Genomic DNA, 25,488 nt, shown 5'->3' on the forward strand with positions numbered 1-25,488 from the left:
TCTGTTGGCTTTAGTTTTAAGTGATTATCACTGTTCCATTCCTTCGATCAAAGACAGCAGAAATGCATTTTGTGTGTCTGCCTGTGCTGCCTGCCGGTCTCTGCTCCTGTGTATGTGTGTGGATGTCAGATGACAACCTTGGGTGTAATTCCTTCCCTAGATTCCATCCACCTTTTAAAATTAAAAAAAAAATTGAGCCAGGGCCTTTGGCTCTTTTGCTGTTTGGACTGTGCCGGCTGGTCACAGACCCTCAGGCACCTGCCTGTCTCCCTCTTCCTGGCCTTTGCATTGCAAGCACAAGGGTGAAGTTTTTTGTTGTTGTTGTTTTGAGGAGTTCTGGGAATAGAACTCAATCGCTTGTACTTAGCCACTTTGCCGACTGAACCGTTTTCCCAGTGGTAGAGATAGATTTTCGGCCTCCCCTTCTCAGTAAAACCAAAGGTTCAAGAACAGGAAGGTGTGTGGCTCTGCACCTCCCTCATCCTTGGTTTTCCTCCCTCATCCTCACCTCCTGCCCTCCTCACTTCCTTCCCCAGAGCTCCCACGTGGAAACACCACAGCAGAGACTTTAAACTGAAAATCTAGACTGGGACAGGGCGCTTGCCGCCTCCCTCATTGAAGTTGTGCATTCCATGCGTTTTTAAAAGACGTCGCTGTCATTTTATGTGTCATAATTCAAACGCTTTCCTATCCTCCCACAGGGACTCTTGGATATGGTGGCTTAAGAGCTCATTTAGGGGCATTTTTAATGGGTTATTCTAACAGTGGCGTCCTAGTGTGGCACTCTCTGGCCTTCCCTTTGGTCCTCACTGACATTCTTTCTTTCTGTATCTCCATTGGGCTTCTTGGACATCCCACTCCTCATGGATTCCTTGTCTGGCTCAGTCTCTGCCTGTCATTTGAGACACAGTAGCACATGGGGACGGGGCCATGTGTATCTGCTTTGAATCCTGTTGTGTCACTTGACAGACGATAAAGAGCAGAGATGAGAAGAGTGGCCTGAAATCATGGCATCCCTCCACTTTCTTGAACATTTGGGAATTAGCTGGGGGCTGGAGGAGAAAGCAGAGGGGCCAGGAGATGTATTTGCAGAGGGACCGAGAGCGGAGTCCAGGTACTCTGGATATGAGGGTGTGATATACACCAGGATCCTTTCCCAACTCACCAAAAAAGCCAGGGATGGTGGAGAGTTCAGGATGGAGAGAAGAGGTCTGGGCAGACAATAGGAAGGTGTTTGGGGCCACGATGGCCCCAGTCCTGGGGAGTTAATGATTTAAAGAGGGATGTTGGTGGGCACGAAGCAGCAGCCTTCTTCCCTTTCCATTTCTGGGGCTGGAGGGAGTGAATTCCCATCAGGACAGTGTTTGTAGACACTTTCGTTTGGCGCAGCCTATGGCCAGTGCTATCCAGCGAGTACAGCCAACCAGGATGGCTGGTAAAGCTACAAGAGACCGACAGTGTTTCCTCACCCCATGTGTGAATAGCAATAGACACTCCTGAACTCGGGCTCACATTCATTTAGTCCTGGGATAGCCTGCTGGTGTCTCCTTCCACTGTGCAGTTTTGAGGGGTGGCCCTTGTATTCACCCCGTTGTCCTCAAATGTGCCACTCATCAGGGCTCACCTTGTTGGCATGCCTTCAGGGTCTGTGATTGGCTAAGTGCATGTGACATTGTCACCTTAGTGGAGCTGCTGAGTAATTTCTTGTTTCTGTTGATGGGCCCAGCCTAGTCTCTTTTGTCTTGCTTTTCTTTGTTTCACACAGACGGGAATGTGAACTCCATGGTTGCTGGGTTATAACAAATTTTGAACTCCTCAAGCTGTCACTGTCATACCTATACTGTCTGCATGTGGGTAGCACACAAGGTAATTCCACACAGATAACCAGCGTCTTTGAAATCAGGAGTTAAAGTTCTTAGTTCCAACATGAAGAGTTTACTTTCTAAAGTAAACTACAAACCATTTTGTGCTGTTGGATTCATGAGATCCGTGAAATATGTTTGAACAGGGTTGCATCTTTTTGCTTGGCAGACCCTGGGAGTCTGACATGGGCCCTGGCCAGAGGCTGTTCATGAAGCGAGGCAAGAATTGGGTTTCATAGGGCAGCTCTGGTTGCCGGAGAGCAGCTGGCCTCACGGTTGGGTGGAGATTCCTTTGGTTTCTTCTGCACTCTGCTCGACTGCTGCCCTGTCTTATTGATGGACTTTGGGGAGGGGGGTGCTAGGCCTGGCTCCAAGGACAGACTTCCACTGTAGCAACGGCTAGGGAAAGGAGGTTTCCAAGGACAGGAAGATTAGTGCCCTCAGTTGCAACAGTAAGCTTTCAGAATGTGACCAGACATATGTAGGAGGCTGTGTCTGCACAGTGAATACATGGAGGTGTTTCTCGTAGAGGCTTTGGTGCCAAGTGTGTGATGGTTAGCTCACAGGTCATCATCTTCTCTCCAGAAAACAGCTTATTCCTCTGTTGTGTGAACTAGGAACCAGTGGCTCTGGAAAGCTAGGGGACAGTGAGCCAGTGGAGGGGTATTGTGTATAATTTTAAGGTTGGACCTGCCTGGATACCATTAATTTCATTGAATGTAAATTACACATAAATAAAACCATATGAAAAAAAAAGAAAGAAAAGGAACCTTAAACCTGTTCTACCGCCTGTTAGCCCTGGGACCTTGGACAAGTTTTTGAATGTCTCAGCCTTGCTTCCCACATCTGTAAAATGGGAGCATAGAGTGGCTCACCAGGTGTGGTAAGGATTAGCTAAGTTAGTAAAGGAGAAATGCCCAGCCCATGATCATTTTGTCTGCTTGTACTTCCTGCCATTCTCCATAGTCTCCCAGTCAGTAGGGAATTGGAGTCTGGGCAGCAATGCCATGTCATTGCCGTTGGATCCTGTGCCCTTCTTGGCTGTGGCACAGTGCCTGGTCAGTCACGAGGATTAGACAAATATTTGTAGAATGAATGAACACGTTTTGGTTTTGGAATTTTGGGTGGTGGTTTTCCAGGCAAAAAGGATTTTTTAAAAGGTAACATACCTTGGGATGCATGAAAGAAACAGAACACCAGGTCTCTGGATGCCCTGCATGCCTCAGTGCGGGCTGAAAAAGCTAACAGCTCCTCAGATCAGTCACTTTTAGAAGTGGAAAATGTGGCTTCATGATGGTCTGGCTCGAGAAAGCAGCAGTGGGGCGGCAATTCTTAAAGTCCTGCCTTTGTCAGACGTTTGGTCTACCGTGGGGACAGCACATGAGTAATTCGGGTGTTGTGCTTGGCTCCTGACTGTGCAGGCAGAGAACTCTTGAGAAGCCATGGGCACTGGCAGAGAACCCAAGGGTGTCCCTATCACTTTTATTAATGGTGTCTGTAGACGTGAACTTTAGATGAGTGTTCTCATCTGTTTACATGTTGGGAAGGAGAGCTGAGCACAAAGATTGAGTTCATTGTAGATAGGGTGTGGCTGGCAAAAGTCAATCTTCTGGCCAGGTGGCAATGTAGGTGGAGTTAGGTCTGCTGTGTTCTTGGCTCTTTGCTCTGAGTCCTCCTTTCCTTTCCCATCTGTGCCTTCTTGGTGCCAGGCATCACGCTGAGCCAGGAGAGAGGGATGCATAAGCAGTGGTGGTCCAGTAGGCAGCTGTGGTGGCCCAGTAGGCAGCTGTGGTGGCCCAGTAGGCAGCTGCGGTGTTCATTTATTAATTTGCAGATTGAATTTCACCATCAGGGAACACAAGTGCAGGAGGCAATTGTCTCAGTTACTTTCTCTTTCTGTTACAAAACTCCATGCCCAAGGCAACTTATAAGAGAAATTGTTTAATATGGGAGCTAGAAGAGTTAGAAGCCATGACCAACATGGTGGGGAGTATGGCACTAGGGAGGCAGGCATGGCATTGGAGAAAGAGCTGAGGGCTTACATGTGACCCACAAGCACAAGGAGGAGAAACGTGCTTGGGAATGGCATGTGGGCTTTTGAAACCTTAAAGCCCACCTCCAGTGATGTCCTCTCCAACAAGGCTACAGCTCCTGATCCTTCCCAAACGGTTCCACCAGCTAGAGACTGAGCATTCAAGAGCTTTGGGGGCCATTCTCATTCAAACCACCACAGCAGTCTTGACTGAGTCAGGTAGCCTAGCTGGTGGGAGACCCTACCGGGTTGCTGGAGGTGTGCTGGTGCCAGGCTGCAGGGCCCATTGACGTGAGCTGAGCAGCATGCAGAGACTTGATGTAGGCGAGAGTGAAAGGCCCTCAGCCTGGGTGAGACCTAAAGAAGGAGAAGAGGAAGGTGCCCAAGAAGAAGGCCACATCATGACTGTTGGTCTGGTGGATGCCCCAAGAAGGGAGTTTCTTTTAAAATGAAAAAAAAAGTGAAAAGGCTTTAAAAGAATTACCAGCCAGGAGGGACCAGAGTGCATTGAAGATGCATGGGGCTGGGGAACTGACCTGAGAAGTTGAGGGCAGGGAACTGCCTGGGATCCTTGTCACCAGCAGATTTGTTCAGCTTTCGAAAAGCTGAGCGTCTCTCAGCTGCCTGCCTGCCTGTTGGTTTTGGGGGTGAGGGTAATATACGAAATGTAGTATGCCCAGCCTCCAGGTCACTGGTATTGTAGGTTCCAGGGTGGGTTGTTTTCCTTTTTCTTGGACACATTGCAGAGCCTACCCTGTAGAAACTGCGATCAAGACACACCGTACGCAGGACACCGTTAAGTCCACAAAGGGCTTTTGCTCCTTCCCCCATCACATTTAAAACTGCTCCTGATGGAGTAGGGAAGGGCAGTTCTGAGGTAGAAGCACACATTTGGCCGCCCACTTTGGAATTGTCTAGTGTTAGCTCGGAACTGCCGGTTACCCGTGTTCAAGAGTTTAGAAAACACACTGCTGTGGAAATTGCTGTGAGTTTTTACTGTAGCAAACACATGCTTTTCTTCCTCTGTTTGTTTTGTCAGTAATGCCACAGGCAATGTAAATGCCAAATTTCTCTGTGAAGGGTCGGTTATGTTCCATGCTGGGCGTGGAGAATTCACTCTAGTCCACAATTCTGATTTATCTAATCCCTTTTTATTCCAGAAGGAAAGAAAAAGATTCTTCTGCTTCTCCCTCCTAGTGAATGGTGAGAAAAAGCAGGCCAGGGTGGGGGCAGGTGACACACCAGGTAATATACACATTGCCCATTGCCACTGGGCAGTTTTGTACATTTTACCCCAAATGGAGACAGGCAAGCCTGAACCGGGTAGCACACCTGTTCTTAGTCTTTGTTCACATACGACTCTTGCTCACAATTACAGGTCTAACAGGAGTCTAGACTTGCAGGATCAAGTCCTTCAGCCACTAGCCATGTGTGACTCTTGAGTACTCCTGTGGATATTCCAAATTAAGATGTGTGGGTCTAACATACCACATTTTAAGAATGAATATGAGAGTGCCGGGCGGTGGTGGCGCACGCCTTTAATCCCAGCACTCGGGAGGCAGAGGCAGGCAGATCTCTGTGAGTTTGAGGCCAGGCTGGACCGACAGCCTCCAAAACAATACAGAGAAACCCTGACTCGTAAAACAAAAAAAAAAAAACAAAAAACAAAAAAAAAAGAATGAGTGTGAGAAAGGAGTGTGCCTTTTTTTATTATATCGGTGGCATCCTAGAACTATAATGATTTGGGTTATCGGTGGACTACTTTTCTTTTTATTACTATGATAAGCACTAAGACCAAAAGCAACTTGGGGAGGAAAGGGTTTATATCAGCTTACAGGGTACAGTTCATCACCAGTTCCAGGGCAGGAACTGAAGGCAGGAACCTGGAGGCAGGAAGTGAAGCAGGGGCCATGGAGGAGTGCAGCTTACTGGTTTATTCTCTTGCTCAGCCTGCGTTCTTATACCATGAAGACTACCTACACAGGAGTGGCACCCACACTGAGCTGGACTCCTCCCCCCATCAAGAAAATGCCCCACATACCTGCAAACGGGCTACTTTGATTGGAGGCATTTTCTCAATTACAGTTCCTGATCTGTGTCAAGTTGACAAAAAATTAACCAGAACCAATTGGCTTAATGGTATGTGTCTACATTTCTCTCCGCCTCTGTCTCTGTGTACTTGTTTGTGTGTGGTCAAGCATGTGATGACAAGAGGCCAACCTTGGGAATCTTCCTCAGTTGCTCTTTCTTCTTAGTGTTTTGTTTGGCTTTTAAGTTTGAGACAGGATCTCACAGTTCTTACCTGGAGCATGTCAACTTGACTAGGCGGGCTACCTAAAAAGCCCCAAAGAGAGAGATTTCTTTCTTGTGTCTGTCTCACCAGGGCCGCGAACATACTTGGTTTTTGTTGTTATTGTTGTTTTCTTCTTTTATGGGTGTTGGGGTTTGAACTCAGGACTTCACGCTTTCATGTAAGCACTTTGCCAACTGAATCATTTCTCCAGCACTTTTTTAAAATGTGACTCGCATTAAAAAATTATGTTCATGGCCCCGGCTGTGCAGCTAAGGGGCAGATGAGGAGGGTTCCTAAGGAACTGACTGCCACTGAGAGCAGCTCCGGAAAACTCCTTCTCCTGAGTCAGGGGTGAGCTCCTGCTGTTTTCCTGCCACTGCCCTGCACAGCCTCCTGGGAGACTTCACTTCCTTGCCTGCCAGCAGTGCGTCCCAGAATGTCCTCTTATCTCCCATCTGTGACTGCTGACAGGAGGGTGTGGATGTGGACGCTGCAGGGCAGCTTTCTCCGGAGCCTGCAGACCTTTTGTCAGCCTGCACTGGCTCATGCACATTTGGTGAGTTGGCGATGAAGGCTCTGAATTCTGGGTTAGCTGCCTGGGCAGAATTTGCCTTGGCCTGTTTCTCTCTAATGTACCTGCATTCTTTAGAATTTAAATTTAGTCGTTTGGAGTATGTAGTGAGTATTCACACGAGGAAGTATGCATATGGAGGCCAGAGTTCAGCCTCAAGTGTCTTCCTTAGTTGCTTCTCTGCCCCCCCTCCCGTTTTCTTCCCCCTCTCTTCCTCTTCCTCCTCCCCCTTCTCTTCCCTCTTCCTCTTCCTCCTCTGGCAGGATCTCTCACTGACCCTGGAGGTTTACAGTTGGCTAGACTGCCTGGCCAGTGAGACCCAGAGATCCTCCTGTCTGCCTTTCTAGAACTAAGATTGCAGCCTTCGTCTTCATGCCTGGCCTTTTCCCCTGAGCACTGGGGATCCAGTCCTATGCTTTCGCTGTTAGCACTTTACATCCCAAGCCCTGGTATATGTGCAAAACCCGCCACCACCTACAAAACAAACAAACACCTCCCCAGCGTCCTTTCGTTCTTCTTCATTAAGAATTCTTTGCTTAGTTTTATATTATGTGTGTCTGCAAACTTGTATATACGTGAATTATGTGTGTGACTGGTGACCATGAAAGCCCTAAGAAGGCATCGGAATCGTATTTACAGACAGTTGTGAGCTGCCTTGTGGGTATTGGGAACTGAACGCTGGTCCTCTGTAAAAGCAGCCAGTGCTCTTAACTAACTGCTGAGCCATCTCTCCAGCCCCACTATTGTTCTTTTCCAGGAAATGAGAAGCTTGTATCCCATTGGCTCTGTTGTTCAAAACCGAGGCTGGAACTTCTCCCTCAAACAGGTCTCCCAGAAGACAAGCCGGATGTGGAGATGTGCGTGGGTGTTTCTGTAGATGCTTGTTGTTTGTTGACATACTTTCTTGATATTTGCGTGGAAAACAAAGGCATTTAGACTGTGTCACTGAAGGGATCCTCTAGTTTGCTGTCTGGGAGGAGAGGGAGCATCGTTATGTGAAATTTAAGTTCCTCGTCAATTGACTAGCCGAGATGTGGGCCTCACAGATTTGAGTCCCAGTAGAGAGATGCTCGCATCAGACACTAGAAGGGCAGCTGTGGATGCTGTCGAGGGGGATGGGATGGTACTCTCTGTGTGTCTGTGCCGTGCAGAGTCCCTAAACCACACAAGTGAAGGGTATTTTCTTGAGAACAGTAGACTTAGTTTCTTAGTTCTTTTGGGGATGGGGCTGCCTAGGCATTTAAAGGAAGATTTATTTCCTCTGTGGAAAGAGATAGAAGGGAGCCAAACCCCACCTTCTGTCTGGAGCCCTCACTTGTGATAACTCACCTACTCCCTAGTTAAGGCCATTAATCCATTCATGAGGCCCAGCCCTTGTGATCTAACACCTCCTAGAGGCCCCATGTCTCAAAACTGTTGCATTGGTTTCCAGGGCAGGGACTTTGGACACATGAAAACCATAGTTTGGCAAGCTGTTTGGTTACACACGTGCCTCTGTGGGAACTTCTAAAATACATTTTAAATAACACATTTTATACTGACCTTTCAACTCAATAATTTGAAAGGAAGAACTTGGATTGTAGCGAGTGTTCATTATAGAGGCAAATTATAACTGTGGAGGTATACACTAGGATTTCATAGTAAATCCCTCAGGAGCAGTGAGTTCCATCCTGTGGACAGAATATTTATGTCCCTTCGTTCCTCCCTGGCTTTGTTTGGTGCTGAGATTTTTCCCTCTAGGACCAACTGTTCTACATCGTGGCTTTGTACCCTGTGGTCTGTGTTTAAGCTGGAAGCTGCTGTTTGCGTCTTGTGATGTTTTCCCAGTCAGACTAGTTTTGAGGGCCGCTAGGCTGGCTAGTTCTATGTCAGTTTTACACAAGCCATAGCCATCTCAGGGCAGAGAACCTCAGCGGAGAGAACACCTGTCTAAGACTAAGGCGTTGGCAAGCCTGGAAGGCATTTTCTTAATTGGTGATTGATAGGGGAAGGTCCAGCCCGTTATGGGTGGCACTGCCCTAGATTAATCCTCTAAGTTCTGTGAAAAAAGCAGGCAGAGCAACACGGGAGCAAGTCAGTAAGCATTTCCCCTCCATCAGCTCCTGCCTCCAGCTTCCTGCTCACTTTGACTTTCTGCTTTGTGTCTCCTAGTGGACTGTGATTCAGGATGTGTAAGCCAAATAAACCCTTTCCTCCCCAAGTTGCTTTTTAGTCAAGGTGTAGCAACAATCCCTTACTAAGATAGTCACTGAATTGGTGAATTTGCATACCCTAAGGGAAAGGAGCCCTCATTTAGTCTCCAGCTGGGAGACACCGCCTCATTCCAGCCAGAGGAACCCTAGCCACTGGCAGGGTACTGACTGACAACCCAGACCTCACACTGAAGACTTGACCGTGGTTTGACTCTGGTGGGAAGGCGAGCATGAAAACCTCCATCCTGTGAGCTGCTGGGAAGTTTGCTGGCTGCTGGTGATTGTGGCCTGAGTCACTAGCTGACTGTGCTTGTAGTTTTTCCAGTCATGCCTGTGGACGGAAGACGAGGCTCAACTTTTTAGAGAGGAGAGAGCAGGGTCTTCCACATGAAGAGGCCAGCAACTGGACTGCCACTTGCAATGAGTGTCAGGAATAGCATCCTGACCTTTTGGAGCTCTTTATACACTGCCTCACCCGTGTCCTTTCTTCCAGCCAAGTCAAGCTGCCTAGGTACAGGTAGTGTGTATGAGTGATGGTGGTTGAGAGAGCTCAGTTGTTGCGGCCTTGGTGTATGAAAGTTGGGGTTTCTGGAGTTCAGCCTAGGGAGTTGCTCTGAGTGATATACAGTGCATCTGTGTGGCACCAGCTGCGTGCTAGGTGTAGCCCATTGTTCCTTCTTACACTGGGACGTCCGGTGGTGAGCAGCTTCCTGGATGAGGGAAGTTGGGGCCTTTGTTTTGGACTAGGATCATTTGGGTCAACATAGAACATTGGTTCTTAATCTTCCTAATGTTGTGACCCTTGAATACAGTTCCTGTGTTGTGGTGATTCCCACAACATGGTGAATCGTAATTATCTGATGGGCAGGATATCTAATATGCTACCCACAGGTTGAGATGTGCTGGTATAGAGCCTGGCGTCCTGGGGGCCTAAGAACAAGGCTGAAGAGGACTGTAGTAGCTAGGAGGAACTGTCTTCCTTTTGGTCAGGACTCAGAGCCTTTTATGTCGGCTCCGGAAGGGACACTGAGGGCTTTGTCTGGCAGGCCTCAGATGCAGCTCACCTGGCTTGGCTTGGTCTCAATGTTGGGCTCAGTGTTGTCGTGACTAAGCCTCAGTCTCCGAACATGCTAATTCAGCTGGTGACCTTGCAGGTGTCCAAGTGTGGAATGACTACAAAACACTGAAACTGAGATGGAAGCAAACCCCCATCCTTCAAGATGATGTGGCCGCTCTGTGCGTGTGCTGTGCCTTGTAAATGTGACGTGAAAAAGACCAAGTGCATGGTATTGTTTGTAGAAGTCATTTTTGTCCACTTTGTGTTGGCAACACATGTGATTTGTGTCCTTAGTCGCTTCCAGAGCTGAGCCAGTGAGGCGTCTTAGACTGTTTGTTCCTGGGCTAGACAAAGGTGAATGCCTCCATTGTTGAGCTGTGTGGTGCTGTTAATAGTTTATGGATGGTGATTAAGGGGAACTGTGTAAGCCAATTTACAGGGTGTCTCAGTCTAGGTTGACACTTTGGAGAAAATTAGACCTCTCAGCTTCAGGCTTCCGCTTACCCACAGGGAGTTGGTCCACTCAGCCCCCAGCACCTGCTCCTGGCAGACTGCCTTCTTGCTCCTGTCTGTCTGTCTGTCTGTCTGTGTCTGTCTGTCTGTCTATCTAGCTCTGTCTCTGTCTCTCTCTATCATTCACATGCTGAACCCTGGCACTCTGAATACATTTCCCAAATTATTTCTTGTGGCATGAAGTTTAAATTAATCTCATTGGAACGCCTCAGTTCCCTCGCCACGCCACTGAACAAAATCTCTAATTGTTTGTCCATATGCATTCTTAGGCTGCATATTTTAGCTTCATGGCTCCTGGGAGGTTGATTGTATTTATTTCCCCATTTCTGATGATGACCAAAAATAAAAAAATAAATAAGAGTTCCTGAAACTGGATGTATGCAGGGACTCATGGTAAAGGCAGGGTCCTTCAAGGCAGTTTGACATGACATTAAGGACTGAGTCATCATTGAAAACTGATGGTTCCTGTCTGTTTCCTATTGTTAAAAAAAAGTACCCCAGACCAAGTAATCATAAAGAATAAGTTCATTTAGCTTACAGTTTTGAAGGTGAGTTCAGCAGGACAGTTGGTGAAGGCCTCTAGATTCTCCATGATCTGACTGAGGAGTGAGGCTTCTAGAGAGTTCTGTGTCAAAGCCACTTCCATATCTGTTCACCCACTTATCCAGGTGGGACCAAGTTTCAGCACTTGGAACTTAGGAATGTTGGGAGACATCATTCTGTAAATATGTGTCTAATTAGTTTGAATAAAGCACTGTTGGCCATAGGGAAACAAGTTAGGTGGGGAGTAGGAGTCTAGGGGGATTCAGGGAATTGTAGTAAGGAGAGCTCTCGCCATGTGATCTCCCAGGAGCTCAGGAGTGCGTCCTCAAAAAGATATGTTCTCATAAAATATATATTAGTAATTATGAGTTAATAATCAAATCAGAGCTAGCCGATAAGAAACCAAGCAAAGGGCCAACAGCTTCATAATTATTATAGTGTCCTGTGTGTTACTTGGGGGCTCAAACAGCTTGGCGGGGCCCAAGCGGCTGGTGGGAAGACTACATGTTGCAAGGGAATACATTCAGGTCACTCTAACCACTACACTCCCCACTGTCGCTAGCTGAAGGACAACACAAGCACCTGACCAGTGGTCCTCAAAACTGTCAAGGCCATCAAACAAGGAAGGTCTGAGATGCTGGACCTTGGAGGCACCACACCAGAAACAATGTCCTGGAGGAGGAAACGGGTACTGGTGAAATCTAAACAGATTGTAGCGTCAAGAGCCTAGTGGTTCTCAGTGCTATTGTGACAGGATGTGTGTGTGTGGGAGGGTGTACAAATAGGAACTTCTTGTATTGTCTTTGCTACTTTTTAGTATGTTTCCAAACTTTCTAAAGTGACCCATTTACTTTGAAGGAAGATCATGCCTATCTGCCCCCATCCACTGTTTGCTGGCTTGTGAAGGGGTGGTATCCACTTGATCCCAGTCCTTGCTCTGAGTGTTCACCAGCTGGTGGAGAGGCCCTGTCCTTGAGAATGGTTGGCTGTGTCTTAGTTAGGGTTTCGGGTGCTATGAAGAGACACCATGACCACAGCAACTCCCATAAAGGAAAACATTTAACTGGAGCCGGCTTACAGTTTCAGAGGTTTAGTCCATTATCATCATGACAGGACATGGTAACAGGCAATTTTGAGAGTTCTACATCTTCAACTGCAGACAGAAGAAAGAAGAGACTATGCACTGGGAATAGCTTGAGCATATAAAACCACAAAGCCTGCTCCAGCAGTGACACACCTACTCTGACAAGGCCTCACCTCCTAATAGTGCCACTCGCTATGAGCCAAGCATCCAAACAATTAATGGGGACCATTTCAGTTCAGACCACTATAGTCTCTTTCTGTTTCCATGCCTGGGCTGGCAGAATGTTTTCTGTTGTTGTTTTGGTATTGGGGGAAGAACCAGGGTCTTGCACATGGTAAACATGTTACTAACTACTAAGCTAGCACATGCTAACCACATTACTACTCAGCTTATATGTCATCTCTTTTTTATCTTTTTTAATTTTTAAAGATTTAAAAAATATTTTAATATTTAATTGTTTTATTTATGTGTGTGCATGCTCCCATGTGGCACAACACAGGGTTGGAAGTCAGAAGAGTTTATGGGAGTCAGTTCTCTTCTGCTGAAGGTAGGTCCTGGGGATTGAACTCAAGTTGTCAGACTTGCTGGCAATCACCTGTATGAGTTGACTCATCACACAGGCCCCGGCTCCTGCCTACTTAAACAGGAGTGTCACATGGTTTTCAAATACCAGAAAACCAAAGAGAAGAAATATGGAAAGTAAAGAGGTTGGATTTTCATGCAGAAATGAAATACAGTTATTTAAATAAAACCGTGGCCGGCACCAAGAGGAACAAAGGCAGATGCTGATGTCACATAGGTGTTTGTTGCTCCCTGCTGGGCTGCCCTCCCCCTCTCCCAGCTCCTGATTGATTATTTTGAAATGCCTCATAGCTGGCAGCAGGTGAAGTTGTAGTTTTGGTGGTTTGGAGGGAAAGTCGGGGTGTGTGGTTAGGAAAATGAGGTCTGTGCATCCTCCTGTCCTTAGCAAGGCTTTTAGAAAGAGATTAAAGCAGGGGGACTGGTGAAAGCCATCTGGGTGTGACTCAAGAAGGTGCCAAGAGCGGGACCCGATATTGCCTTGTTGGGTAGAGGACGCCAGCAGAACTGCAACTCACGAGCTCTCTCCCAAGAACATGTGAAGGCGAGGATGTAATTATATCACTAGACCCAAGATAAATGATAAATGGGTGTTTATTGGGGACAACTACACAGAAAAATACAAAGAACCACTGGAGCATTTCCCTGCTCTTCCTACCGAATCCGCTGAGCCAACAGAAAGAGCACACAAAGGAAAGCCAAACCTCAAGCTCCTCTCTTCCCACTTCAGCCCGCCTGAAGCCACGCCCAAAGGAGTGTGGTCTCTGTTTCAGGTCCGCAGACCAGATAGATGCCTACAAGTTCCTCCTGGGAACTTGAGCCACACACCACACAGCCGAATGGTTCCCTTGTTTTGTAGTGCTCTGAAGTGATTAATACTCATCCTTAGCTACATGCGTGAATTGCTTTCCAGATGTCTTCTGAAGGTTAGGTTAGGTTCCGATATCGTAAAGGCAGAGAATAGCTTAGGTCACACAGGAGGCTACCGGTTTTTCTCCATAGTCATTCTCACCTCCCTACCCTTTCTCCCTTCCTGCCTCCCTGTGCTCCTTTCTGCCTGCCTCCTTCCCTGCCCCCTTCTTTTTCTTTGTTCCTATTATTCAAGATACAATTCACATACTGTGTTGTGCACATTTGAAGTAGAAATTCCATGGCTTTTAAAGTCAGCATGAGACAGGACAGCCATCACCATCATCTGTTTTGGAAGATTTCGTACATTCCAAAAGCGAAGTACTATACCTCTCATCTTCCCACCTATGTTGCAGGCAACCATCTATCTGCCTTTTGTCCATATGGATTCTTTCAAAGAAATGCTGGCTGTGTTCTGGCTACCATGACACGTACACTATGTGTTTCTTTGTGACCAGAGCCTTTCACTTACCATCATGCTTTCAAAGCTCACCCTTGCCATTGCTGTGTAAGTTTTCATTCATGGATATACCACATTAAAAAAAAAATCTGTTCCATTGCGTTTGTTTCTCTTTTTGGATGTCATGAACAATGCTGCTCTGAACATTTGGATGAGTTTCTATGGCTACTCTTTTAGGCACTAGAAATGGAATCCTGAGCCATATGGGAATTTTTGTGTTTCACTTTTGAGGGCCTCACAAAGTTTACCCCAGTGGTTGCATCATTTGGGGTTGGTTTTGGTTTGCTTGTTTTAAATACAAGTACATAATCTTTCATGTACTTGTAGTCCAGGAATAATGATTTCATGACAAGCATGAACTGTTTTTGAAGCTCAGTAGAATTCTGGGAGTGAGAGGGAGCTGTTTTCAGTGCCCTTGCTTCCCACTGGGCTTCGGGGTCATTGGCTTTTATGAAGTAACAACAAGCCCCTGTTCTTCGTAAGTTTGTATATTTCTTTTTCTAAAGGCAGATGGGAGTCAGGACACAACCGGATTTCATTAAGATGCTCTTATCAGTTTTGTTTATTTGTAGTTCTTTTGGGAGGAAAACATGTCCTTGTCAAGAGTGGGAAAGATGGGTGAATTAGGAAATAAGGTACGACTGTCTGTCATCGTGATCCACAGGACTGTCCACACAGTCCAGGACTGCCCACTGATGCACAGATCCATGCAGTTGCACGGCCTTTGCAGGTGACTGCTTCCCCTTAGTCTGGAACGTTCTTCCCTAAAGGGGAGACTCCTCTAATTTTAGAGAGTTTATGAAATTGGAATAGTTTTGTTTGCTTGTCTTTAAAAATTTGCTTTTCCCTGTGCGTCTCTGTGTGAGCATGCACACTTGAATGGGGGTGCCTGCAGAAGCCAGAAGGCATCTGGATCTCTGGGAGGTGGAGTTGGGAACAGAACGTGGGCCCCATGTAAGAGTAACAAGTGATCTTGATTGGGGAGCTATCTCTTCAACCCCTGGAGCAGCTTTACACAATTTAAAAGATCCACGTGCCCTCACCACTTCTCGTTAGTGTCTGGAACACGTGGTCATTTCCTTATGTGATTGTTCACTGGAGACTGAAGAGGGAAGGTGCTGGTGATGTGTATCCTTGTCCTGTTCAGTAGAGGGAATCTATGTCCTGCCATATTTCTCCTAGTTCTTGACTCCTAGCAGGGAAAGGTTTCCAGAAAGGAAGGCTAGGCTAGTGTGAAGCCAGGCCAGCTTCCAGTGGCGGGGAGAATCGCAGGTGTGTCCATGCATAGCTTACAGAGAAGCTGGGGGTGGTTTGCTCCCCATCTTTGCTCCTGGCATTATCATGTTTCTGCAGGTTTGGGGGCAGGCTCGGTAATTTGGACAAGTGTGATTTCTTTCAGTGTCTCTGGAGTTCAAAAGAGTAACTGGACAGTTATTTTAAGGAATTGTTAAGAAGGTGAGGGAAATAACACAAAAAGCAGGGCTGACTTGGCCATGGGAAGAAGCCATTTGTAGCCTCACACACTCCAGACTAGACACCTTGCCACGAGGCTTTCTTTTTTGTGGTTTTGATTTTGATTGGGAGTGTAGGAAGCCAAATGAGTCTTTGTATCTTTCCCCGGGGAACACTGAGTATAGGGTACTTTGTTGGTAATAATAGACCTTCTACTATGTTCTTTCCCACCCCCTCCTTTCCCAGCTGCTTCAATTCGTACATTGCCTGTTGTCATCTTTCTGATGGTGGTGATAGAGCTTGTTACAATTGGCATAGTAGTGGGAAGACTGGACTATCATCTGATCCATGTGTGCTAGAGAGAGCTCAGCTGGACGGATGGACCAGGCTTGGGGCAAAGAGTCTCTCACGCCTCATATTGTCCAGTTGTGGATCTCTGTGTACGTTCTCACTTGACACAAGAAGAAGCTCCTCAGATGAGGGCTGATCTATGGGCATAGTATTATGTCATTAAGAGTCTTTTAATTGCTATGTTCATTTAGCAGAATGATAGTAATACGTTTTCCCCTTGGGTCTGTGACCTATCTCGTAGACACTAATTATTGGCTATATTAACAGTGTCAGGTACCATATCACGAAGTGGGCCTTAAATCCGAGCAGAAAGTAGTTGGTTACTACTATAATATTCATGCCACTATTGTACCAATGGAGGTGTCCTGCAGGTGGGTTGTTATTGTACCTCACAGGGTTTGTAGTTAGGTGAAATTGATGATGACTTCTCCCCTTAGTGTGTGACAGCTCCTTGCAACACAACAAATGCTAGCCGGTGGGGTAAAGCTTCCAGTCTGGTCCCAGTGGTTTCTCCACGTTCTGTAAACAGCTGTTACCTGTTTAAACTCCTGTCATTGCTCAACATCCACCACTACTACCAAAAAAAGAAAGTGCAGATTGGGATTCTTAAATCACTTATTTCCAACAATAGCAGACATGGGCTCCCAGAGTTCTCTCTCCCGACCCTCTCTTCATTGCAGTTTTCTCCACAGTAGTGAGTACGGGACGCTACCGTGGCATGATCCTTGACTTTGATCTCTCCCTTGGTTGAGTCAAAAACCATCCAGGTGTCACTCAGAGCTAGTACATGCCTTTAATCCCAGCAGAAGCAGGTGGATTTCTGTGAGTTCAAGGCCATCCAGTGTATAGAGTTCCATGGCAGCCAGAGCTATGCAGTGAAACCCTGTCTTGGGGAGGCAAGGAGAGGGAGAAGGGAGACACAGAGAGAGAGAGAGAGAGAGAGAGAGAGAGAGAGAGAGAGAGAGAGAGAGAGAGAGAGAGAGAGAGAGAGAGAGAGAGATTTTAAAGGACATCATTAGGTTGAAATCTTGGAGGTACTAGGTGGTACTATCCTCTGGGATTAAGAATTTGGGGGCAAAGGACTTTCATTATTTCAAGCTTTGTGCTATTACCTCATTTTGCCCCAAGGGTGGGATGGAGCCTTAGACAATGAATAATGAGTGAGGCTGACCAGGTAGGTCCCAATAAAAGTCATTGCCTTGGGCTGTGCAACTGCAGCCCCCCAGGCAGTGGGCCAGGGTTAAGATCCATTTTCCATTGGGGTAGTGACTTGTGCACACCACACTCAGGCTTGGGTGGGTGGGGTAGTGACTAGCATACTGTACTCAGGCTTGGGTGGGACTTTGGTTTGAGCAAAGCTCAGGTGGTGACCTAGGTTCGCCCACCCCACCATGAGATCTTGAGAGTTTCAGCGTGTAGCATATGGTCTTTATACTTCATCATTATGGATTTTCTTTTTGGTGTGTGTCTTGATTTCTCCATTGCTTAATTGTAGAGATGCATTTGTTTTCTCCTCAGGAAGGTTAGGAATATTTAAACATCTTGAATTATTTGAAGGCAGGGGCACAGCTGAACGATCTTTGGTGCACGGTCCATGTACCTTCTGTGTCTGTGATTTGCCCTTTTCCAGAAATTCTGTGACATGGAAGCCTGCCATACGTAATTCTTTTTGTTCCGTCTCTTTCACTCCCCACAATGTTTCTGAAACCATTGAACATATCAAGGTTTTTTTTCCCTTACTATCTAGGGGTCATATATTAATTTGCCATGTTTTCTCTGTCCCTGTACTAATTGATAGGTGTCTGAGTTGTTATAAATATACTGCTGTAGATACACACGAAGCTTCATCTGAGTCACATTTCCTGTTGCTGTGATAAAATACCCAACAAATACAACTGGGGGAAGGAAGGGTTTACTTTGGCTCACAGTTCAAGGGCACAGTCCATCATGGCAGGGGAAGGCATGGCAGAAGGAGTTTGAGGCAGCTGCAGTCAGGAAGCTAAGAATAATGAGCACTCATTACGCCATTTTTACAGCCTAGGCCCAAGCGAGGGGATGATGCCATCTTCCTTTAGGTGGGACTTCATATTCTGGAACCCAATCTAGAAAACCACTCAGAGGTGTGTCTAGAGGCCTGCCTCCTGGGTTATTCTAGATCCTGTCAAATTAACAGTCAATATCAACTGTCACAGACTTGTTTAATATTTCCCTCCGTAGGAGGTTAAACCATCTTAGAGTTCTTCATTTTCTGTCTTTGTCAGTGTCTAGGGGTTGGATATGTATAGTGAGACTTTGCTTATGTTTTTAAGACGTTGCCCAACTACCTTACAAAGAGGACGTACTTTCCATTACTCTAGTTTCTCTGTACCTTCATCAGCATTTGGCAGAGTTTTTTTTTATTCTCTCCCAGAAATCACTGGCCACTGAAAATGGAATTCCTATGAACCCCACTTTTGAAGAAAGGGATTGTGTCTCTTGCCTTTCTATAGGGTTCTTCTGAAGATCAAAGGAGATATGAAGTTTTATGCAAGTGCTTTGTGTTGCGCAAACCTTACTGGGTATTATATTCTCAAAAGCTGTTAGCTGTTAAATTTAACGCTCATATATCCACCTCAGATTTTAAAGAGGAAAACGTGTCTGAGTTTTAATAAAATGTGTATGTTAGGATTCAACATGTTCTGCTTGCTTATAAAGGCAATTTTTACTCAAATTGTGAGCTTTCTCCATATGGTAGGTTGCCTGTATTGTGTATTAAATTATCAGCCTTATTTAACAATGTCAGACTATAATAGTATACATATGGTGGGCAAAGTTTTCTTCCCCACTCAGTTTTGGATGGTCTGGTAAATGTCCGCTTGTGAACTTATTAAATCCAAGTGCTTGTGGGTGGCCTCTTGTAGACCTGGGCATATGCGTCCTGCTCTGGTGCAATGGAAGCAGGAAGATTGGGGTCTCCACAGAAACCACCAGGATCTATCTGTGCAAGAATATCCATTTCAGAGTTTTAGTTTGCAGTGTGGGTTCTGTGAAAGGCCTGGGTTTATACATTTTCCAAGAACAAAGAGTTTTTTGAGTACATTTTCTTTCTTCCTTGTGGAAGACAGCTGCTTGGTACAGACTTGGGGAGACTGGCAGACTCTGGGTTTGAAATCTCCTAAAGGTTCCTTATCAGCAGCACTTCACACCTGCTCAAAAGACCTTTGGACACAGAGGGAAGCTGTGTGTTTGATCAGGTAGCAGGGAGCCAGGGTCAACAAAGCTGTGGGGAGCTCTAGAGGAACTCTAGAGGGACCTGAGATGAGGTTCTAGGCTAAAAAAACTGCATACAGAGTCAAAGTATACTCCTTGTGGCCTCAGGAAATGTGTATTAACCCTGGTCTGTGTGTGCATATGTGTGAGTGTGTGCGAGCATGTGAGCGTGCGTGCGTGCGTGCATGCATATCTGTGTGTAGAGGCCAGTGGTCAGTGTCTCCTTCAATCACTCACTTTTTTCTCTAAGACAGTCTCTCACTGAACCTAATGCTCCTCAGTTACTTTACACTAGCTGGTCAGCAAGCCCCAGGGATCTTCCTGTTTCCATTTGCTGTCACAACTGCCCCAGCTTAACATTATATGCCATTGTGCCTGGCTTTTTACATGCATCCCGGGGCTCTGAACTCAGTCTGTCTGGCTTTCATGGCAAGCACTGTACCAAATCATCTCCCCAGTCCCCTGAGCTAAACTGATGTTAATTTAGTAATTTTTAATACGATTCTTCATTTTTACTAAATAGACAAAGTTAATCAACTAGGATATGAACCTGTGACTTTCTTTTTGTTGAAAGTAAATGCAGGTGAGTCATGGCACCCACTTGTGGTTCTGGAATGAATATGTAAATTAATTATTGTTTCATATTTTATCTTTAGTGAAAACTCTTACCTTGTATAGCCTTGGAAATATGTGTGTGTGTGTGTGTGTTCATTCAACTGTGTGCACATGCATGTGTGTGTGAATGCATGTACATGTCTCTGTTTATGTTCATGTGTGTACATGTCTATATGCATGTGTATGTGTGTGCATGTGTATATGTGTACATGTGTGTGTATATGTGCATGTATGTTTAGAGGCCTTTCAAATCTTTCAAGCACTGCAGTCTACAATGCACAAATTAGAAAGACTGAAAAAAGGCACTCAGGCACTTGGAAGCCCTTTCCTAGAATTTTTCGGTTAGAGTACGGAGTGACATTTGAGAGAACAGTCTTAGCGGATGTCTGAGGTAAATGTTCTTTTTGGAAGCAGCTGTTTGCTAATAAAGAAATCAAGACTGACAGCGCTAGTGTCATTCTTTCCATGAGTTCCCAGTGTCTCGGCCCGAAGCAGGGAGTCAGAGGAACGTGACTGGCCTGAGGGGAAAAGGAACTTGGCACATGTGTTCTTTAAATAGTTCTTAGGATGTAAGTGGGACACTTCATATTGGTGTTTGATGCCGTTTTCCACCTTTTTATGGAGGATTCCAGGCCCATGTGGGTGATGGCTAATGAACTATGGATGGAACAAATGACTTAAAACTCCCAAGATGTGCAGCAAGATGGGTCCTGTCCATCACAAAGCTCACTGGGGAATCAAGTGTTTTAGACAGTGGGGAAGGGACTGTGTCGCTCTTAAGGCCTCTGGCCACCTTGATCTAAAAAATGCTTGACTCTGATGAATATGTGACCCCTTCTTGCTGGGATCCCTCATTTAGCTCGACAAGCCAAGCTGACCTACCCAGGGCCCTGAAAGCAGTGTTTGCAGAGAAGGCTTTGGTCCTGGCTGATGGATCTTAAACAAGGTCTCATCTATGTGAAGGGAAGAAATATGTCAAACTTACATCTTCTAGATTTCCTTTTTTAAGAATGAGAGAGAAAATAGTCATATGTGTGTTAAATGTATAACTCCCCACTTAAAGTGATCCCTTTGTTATATTTTAATTGCTGATGGATGATTTCTGAATGGATTTGGTATATGATTTATTTATTTATCTATTTATTATTTATCTATTTATTTTTGCCAGAGTAGTCCATTTGTTTCTTTTCACCTCATACACACACAGTTTATTTTAAGGAGACAAGTAACAGCAGTGTGACGTGGAAAGGTTGTGGCATTAGAAATTTGAGCATTGGGGACCGACGACACAGCTCAGTGGCTGCAAGTCTACACAGTCCTTTAGAAGGTCCCAAGTTCACTTCCCGGCACCCACTTCCGGAGGCTCACAACCTTCCCTGTAACTATAGCTCCAGGGGAGCTGACCCCTTCTCCAGGCCTTTGAGGGTACATGCACCCAAGTGCACATCACTCTGCACATATGCATGTAATTAAAAATAGAATGCAATTAAAGCCAAAAAAAAAGCCGAAATTGGAAGGGGTAATTTATGACCTCCCTGGGCCACTGCTTGAGCCACCTGTCATTTGTTTGGCAGGGCAATAAAAAATGGAAGTGAGATCAGTGTAAGAAAGAAACATGTCCAGTGTTAAAACATAAGCTCCAGAATCTATAGTTGCTTGGGCTGCAACCTTTTAGGTGTCTCGTGAGTTCCTAGCAAAGCTCACGCCAAAAGACTAAGTTTACTGAGCAGTTTAGTCCCTGTTTTTGAAGATTCCTGTTGACTTGTGAATCTTAGTACAAATAGTGCCAGTGGAGTGGGCTAATGTTCCTTAAGCAGACCCATGTGTGAAGCATGGCCTGGGAAGGTGGGAGGCACCAGATCCCACTGAGATAAGGGCCTGGGTAGAAGTGTATCCCCCAAAGCCCTCTCTCCAGGCTCAACTCTTAGGGTGCTGGGTACTTATCTGCAAGCCTCAGTTTCTCCTTCTATTATGCAGGGATGATGATAATTCCTGCCTCCTGGGTGCCAGAAGCCAAATGAGGTCATCTGGCTGTGTCATGTGCACCGTAGGAACATGGGATGCCATCCTCTTTGCTTTGTCTGCCTGGTAGGACTTGTCACACCCAGGGATGGAAGAAGGCTATAGATAAGCTCCCAAAGATCACTCTGGCTTGCATAAGAAAGACATTTGCTTTTCACACAGATTAGTCTTACAATGTTATTTATTTATTTTATGTGTATGGGTGTTTAGCTGGCATAAATGTCTATGCATTGTGTGTCTGGTCCTACAGAGGCCAAAAGAGGACATCAAATCCTCTGGAACAAAAAGGTTGTGAGCTGCCACCTGAGTGCAGGGAATTGAACCTGGGTCCTTTGAAGAGCAGCCAGTGCTCTTTTGTGTTGAGCCCTCTCTCCAGGTCCCACACTGGCTTTTTAAAGCTCTATAGGAGTTGTGGTGATTTTGAGAGTGTGTTTTGTGACAGAATGCCATTTGAACTCATAATTCAGTATTGTTTTCTTTCCAGGGAACACGGGTCTGGCTGAGAGAAAATGGCCAGCATTTTCCAAGCACTGTAAATTCCTGTGCAGAAGGCGTCGTGGTCTTCCAGACAGACTATGGGCAGGTGAGAACAAGTCCCCATTGCTTGCTGAAGCCTACGCTCCACTCTGTGGTTCCTCCACACAGTCATTCACACAGACAAACACATACAGACTGACTCTCACTTATTTTCCTAAGTGATAAATCAGAACCAAGGAAGGCATGGCATTTGGAATGGGTGCATTGCGTATGATGGGTGTGACACCATCCTTGCAAAGGGAGAGCAGCAAGAGTCCCAACTAGTTCAGGGTTGTAGGACACAGCAGTTGCCCGTTTTCCTTCCTGGATCCCTTTTCCACCTCAAGTTGGAATGCAGCCCAGCACGATAAAGAGGTTTTAGCTTACGTTGTTATGGGATTGTTTCTAACTTGATTTCGTGGTTCCTGAACATGAACTTTCCAGATGCCATTGTGTTGCTGGGTTAAAAGATGGAGCCGGGCGGTGGTGGCGCACACCTTTAATCCCAGCACTCTGGAGGCAGAGGCAGGCGGATCTCTGTGAGTTCGAGGCCAGGCTGGACCGACAGCCTCCAAAACAATACAGAGAAACCCTGACTCGTAAAACAAAACAAAACAAAAAAAAAAAAAAAAAAAAAAAAAAAAGATGGGACATGCCTGGTAGAATCTGTGAACAAACCTCAAAGGATTGATGTTTAATGATTGCTTTTCTTGTCCTTGACTCTTGATACCGTTCAACTTCCATAGTGTCATCTGTGTGGTCATTTGGCAAGACCAGACACCACAGACAGCTGCTTTTAAAAACAGCAGCAACCTCTTCTCACAGTTCTTGAGGCTAAAAGGTTCAGGGTCAAGGCCCCAGCTGGTTCAGTGTCTGGAGAGGATTCTACTTCCTGGTTCACTATGGTCTGGTTTGTTGAGTCTTCAAGGTATGGGAGGCCTGAGGCAGTGCTCTTGAGTCTCTTTTGTGGGGGCAATAATCTCATCCTGAGGACTCTACCCACACTGCACTAAGGCCCCACCTACTGATGCCCGTATACTGGGCATTAACTGGGGTTAAGATTCAAATGTATGCATTGGGGTAGGGGGTGTGCACTAGCATTCAGCCTATAGTTTACAACAGACTGAAGTAGTGGCATGCTTGTCAAGAGTCTATGCTACTGGTGTTCTGGTCACTCTCAGAGCCCTGGCCTACATGGCTTAGGAATCAACATGACTGGAGTGATGGAGAATGAAGGAAGACAGACATACATGCAGAAAAGCTGGGATGGACATGGTCCATGGGCTCTGATGGAGATACACCTGTAGCGGCCAGGAACTCAGTGTTGATTTAGGAGACAGGCTGGCTAATCTGGGTAGGGGGATCTCGTTAGGGGAGTGATCTCAGGCTGCAATCATCCTTGAGGAGGAAACAAACCTTGGTTGATACTTTATGCACACATTGTCAGTGTCTGCCTGGGACCAAGGGAAGGAAGTCACCTCCCTTCCCCTGAGCCATGGGTCTGAGGTATTGGTGTCCTTGACTTGGCTGTGCTCATGTCACCAGTACACATTCCCTCAGGACTTCATCTGCTCTGCACAGATTTGAAACATGAAGTAACAGCAGCCATTTGGCTTGCGAAGTTGTGTTGGAGGTGGTCTGAGATGGAAGGATTGCCTGGTCAGTCTAAATTCCACAGGGATGGCCCACTTGGCAAACGTTTCTGGAATCCTGGATTTGTAAGCAGTCGCGACACTGGACTGTTTTCCAGTCTTGTTGCTGTCTCATTTGAAGTCTCAGACCGACTCTCGTTGTTTACCAGGTAGATCTGGGGATCTGGAAAAGGGTCAAAGAAACCAACATCTAACGGCCGTGTGCAGCATGGGTATTACCACTGCCCAGTTTAGTTGCCTCCCTGCCGCATCTGGTGACCTCTTGTGATCTGTCAGCCAGGAACTAAGTCAATGAAGCCCGCAGGAAGGAAGGGTCACCCCCGAAATGGTCACTTTACACGACGGGACTGGCTGGTGCTTTTCTGCTTCTCCATTACTGTCTCTCCAATACTGTCTTGCTTCCTCTCCCACTTTCCCCATGAGTACTTAGTTGTTTTCAAGTCCTGTGAGCTCTTCTCCAGAGGATGTGAAAAGGGAAAATGGCATTTAAACTGCATGCCATTAGTGTAACTGTGTTGCTGAAATCTCTATACTATCCTTTTTGTTTTGATTCCAAATCTGCTTTTTTATATATAAGTTAAATAAAGTCATAATGGAAACACGAAACTGTGCTGGAGAGGTGGCTCAGTGTAAGAATGCTGGCTGCTCTTCGGAGGACTGGAATTTGGATCCCTGGACTCAGGTAAGGTGGCTCGCCACCACCTATATGTAACTCCAGTTCCAGGGAAGCCAACACCCTCTTCTGCCCCTGAGAACCCCCACACGCATGGTGTGTACACATACAGAAACCATAGATAAAAATAAAGCATGTGACATTAGCTTTTGAAGGCATCTTGTCCACTATCCACTGTATAATCCAGTGGTTTCATAGCTTCACATTCTGTGACCTATATTCAGAACCTTTGTTCTCACAACACTGGCACTCTAGATGTCCCCAAACACACACACACACACACACACACACACACACACACACACACACACACACACGCAAACTCCTCCTTTCCTTCCCCAGTCTTTGGTGAGTAGCTTTACTTCTTTCATCTATGATTTTGATAACTACATCATGTGAGTCACACTTCTTCCACTTAGCATCTTGTTTCTAGTCCCAACTCTCTTGTGACAACTCTGACTTTCAGCACTGTTGCTGTGAATTGTGGTCACAGCCTGTGCCACGTGAATCCTCTGCTGGTCCCGGTGGGTAGGCGGCGGTTCTCAGTGGCTAAATGGTGAAATGAGTGGCCAGGTCACTCTTAACAGTATTTACAGAGCACGGGCTTAGCAAGGACCAAACCAGAATAATGTGTAACTAAATTAAAAAGACAACACAGAATCCTGACCTCTAAATCTTCAGTTGGTTGTTGAATATATGATTTATGTTATCCAGTCTGTCACTCCAAATATAACACCTATAATTAGCCTGGCGATTTGTGTAGGAATTGCAGGGTTCCCAGTGTGGGAAAAACGAGGCATGACTCAAAGAACGGATTCAGGATTGGGCCAAGAACCAACAGAGGCTGGCGAAGCAGCACACAC

General features: G+C 46.1%; 1 protein-coding gene across 2 annotated transcripts in view; it reads left to right on the forward strand.

Moving 5' to 3' along the window:
- Positions 1–25,488, forward strand: part of Myo10 (myosin X) — a 192,802-nt gene that overhangs the window by 24,220 nt on the left and 143,094 nt on the right. The window contains exons 1-2 of one of the 2 annotated variants that reach the window (XM_040757665.1): positions 6,492–6,743; positions 22,269–22,367. In XM_040757665.1, coding sequence (XP_040613599.1) covers positions 6,624–6,743; positions 22,269–22,367 — 219 coding nt within the window. In that variant the 5' untranslated portion in view covers positions 6,492–6,623. Of the gene's footprint in view, positions 1–6,491; positions 6,744–22,268; positions 22,368–25,488 lie in introns of those variants that run through there. The other variant, XM_005081299.4, reaches the window with a different exon arrangement.

Source organism: Mesocricetus auratus, unplaced genomic scaffold, assembly GCF_017639785.1.
Source record: "Mesocricetus auratus isolate SY011 unplaced genomic scaffold, BCM_Maur_2.0 Super-Scaffold_100015, whole genome shotgun sequence".
NCBI lineage: Eukaryota > Metazoa > Chordata > Mammalia > Rodentia > Cricetidae > Mesocricetus > Mesocricetus auratus.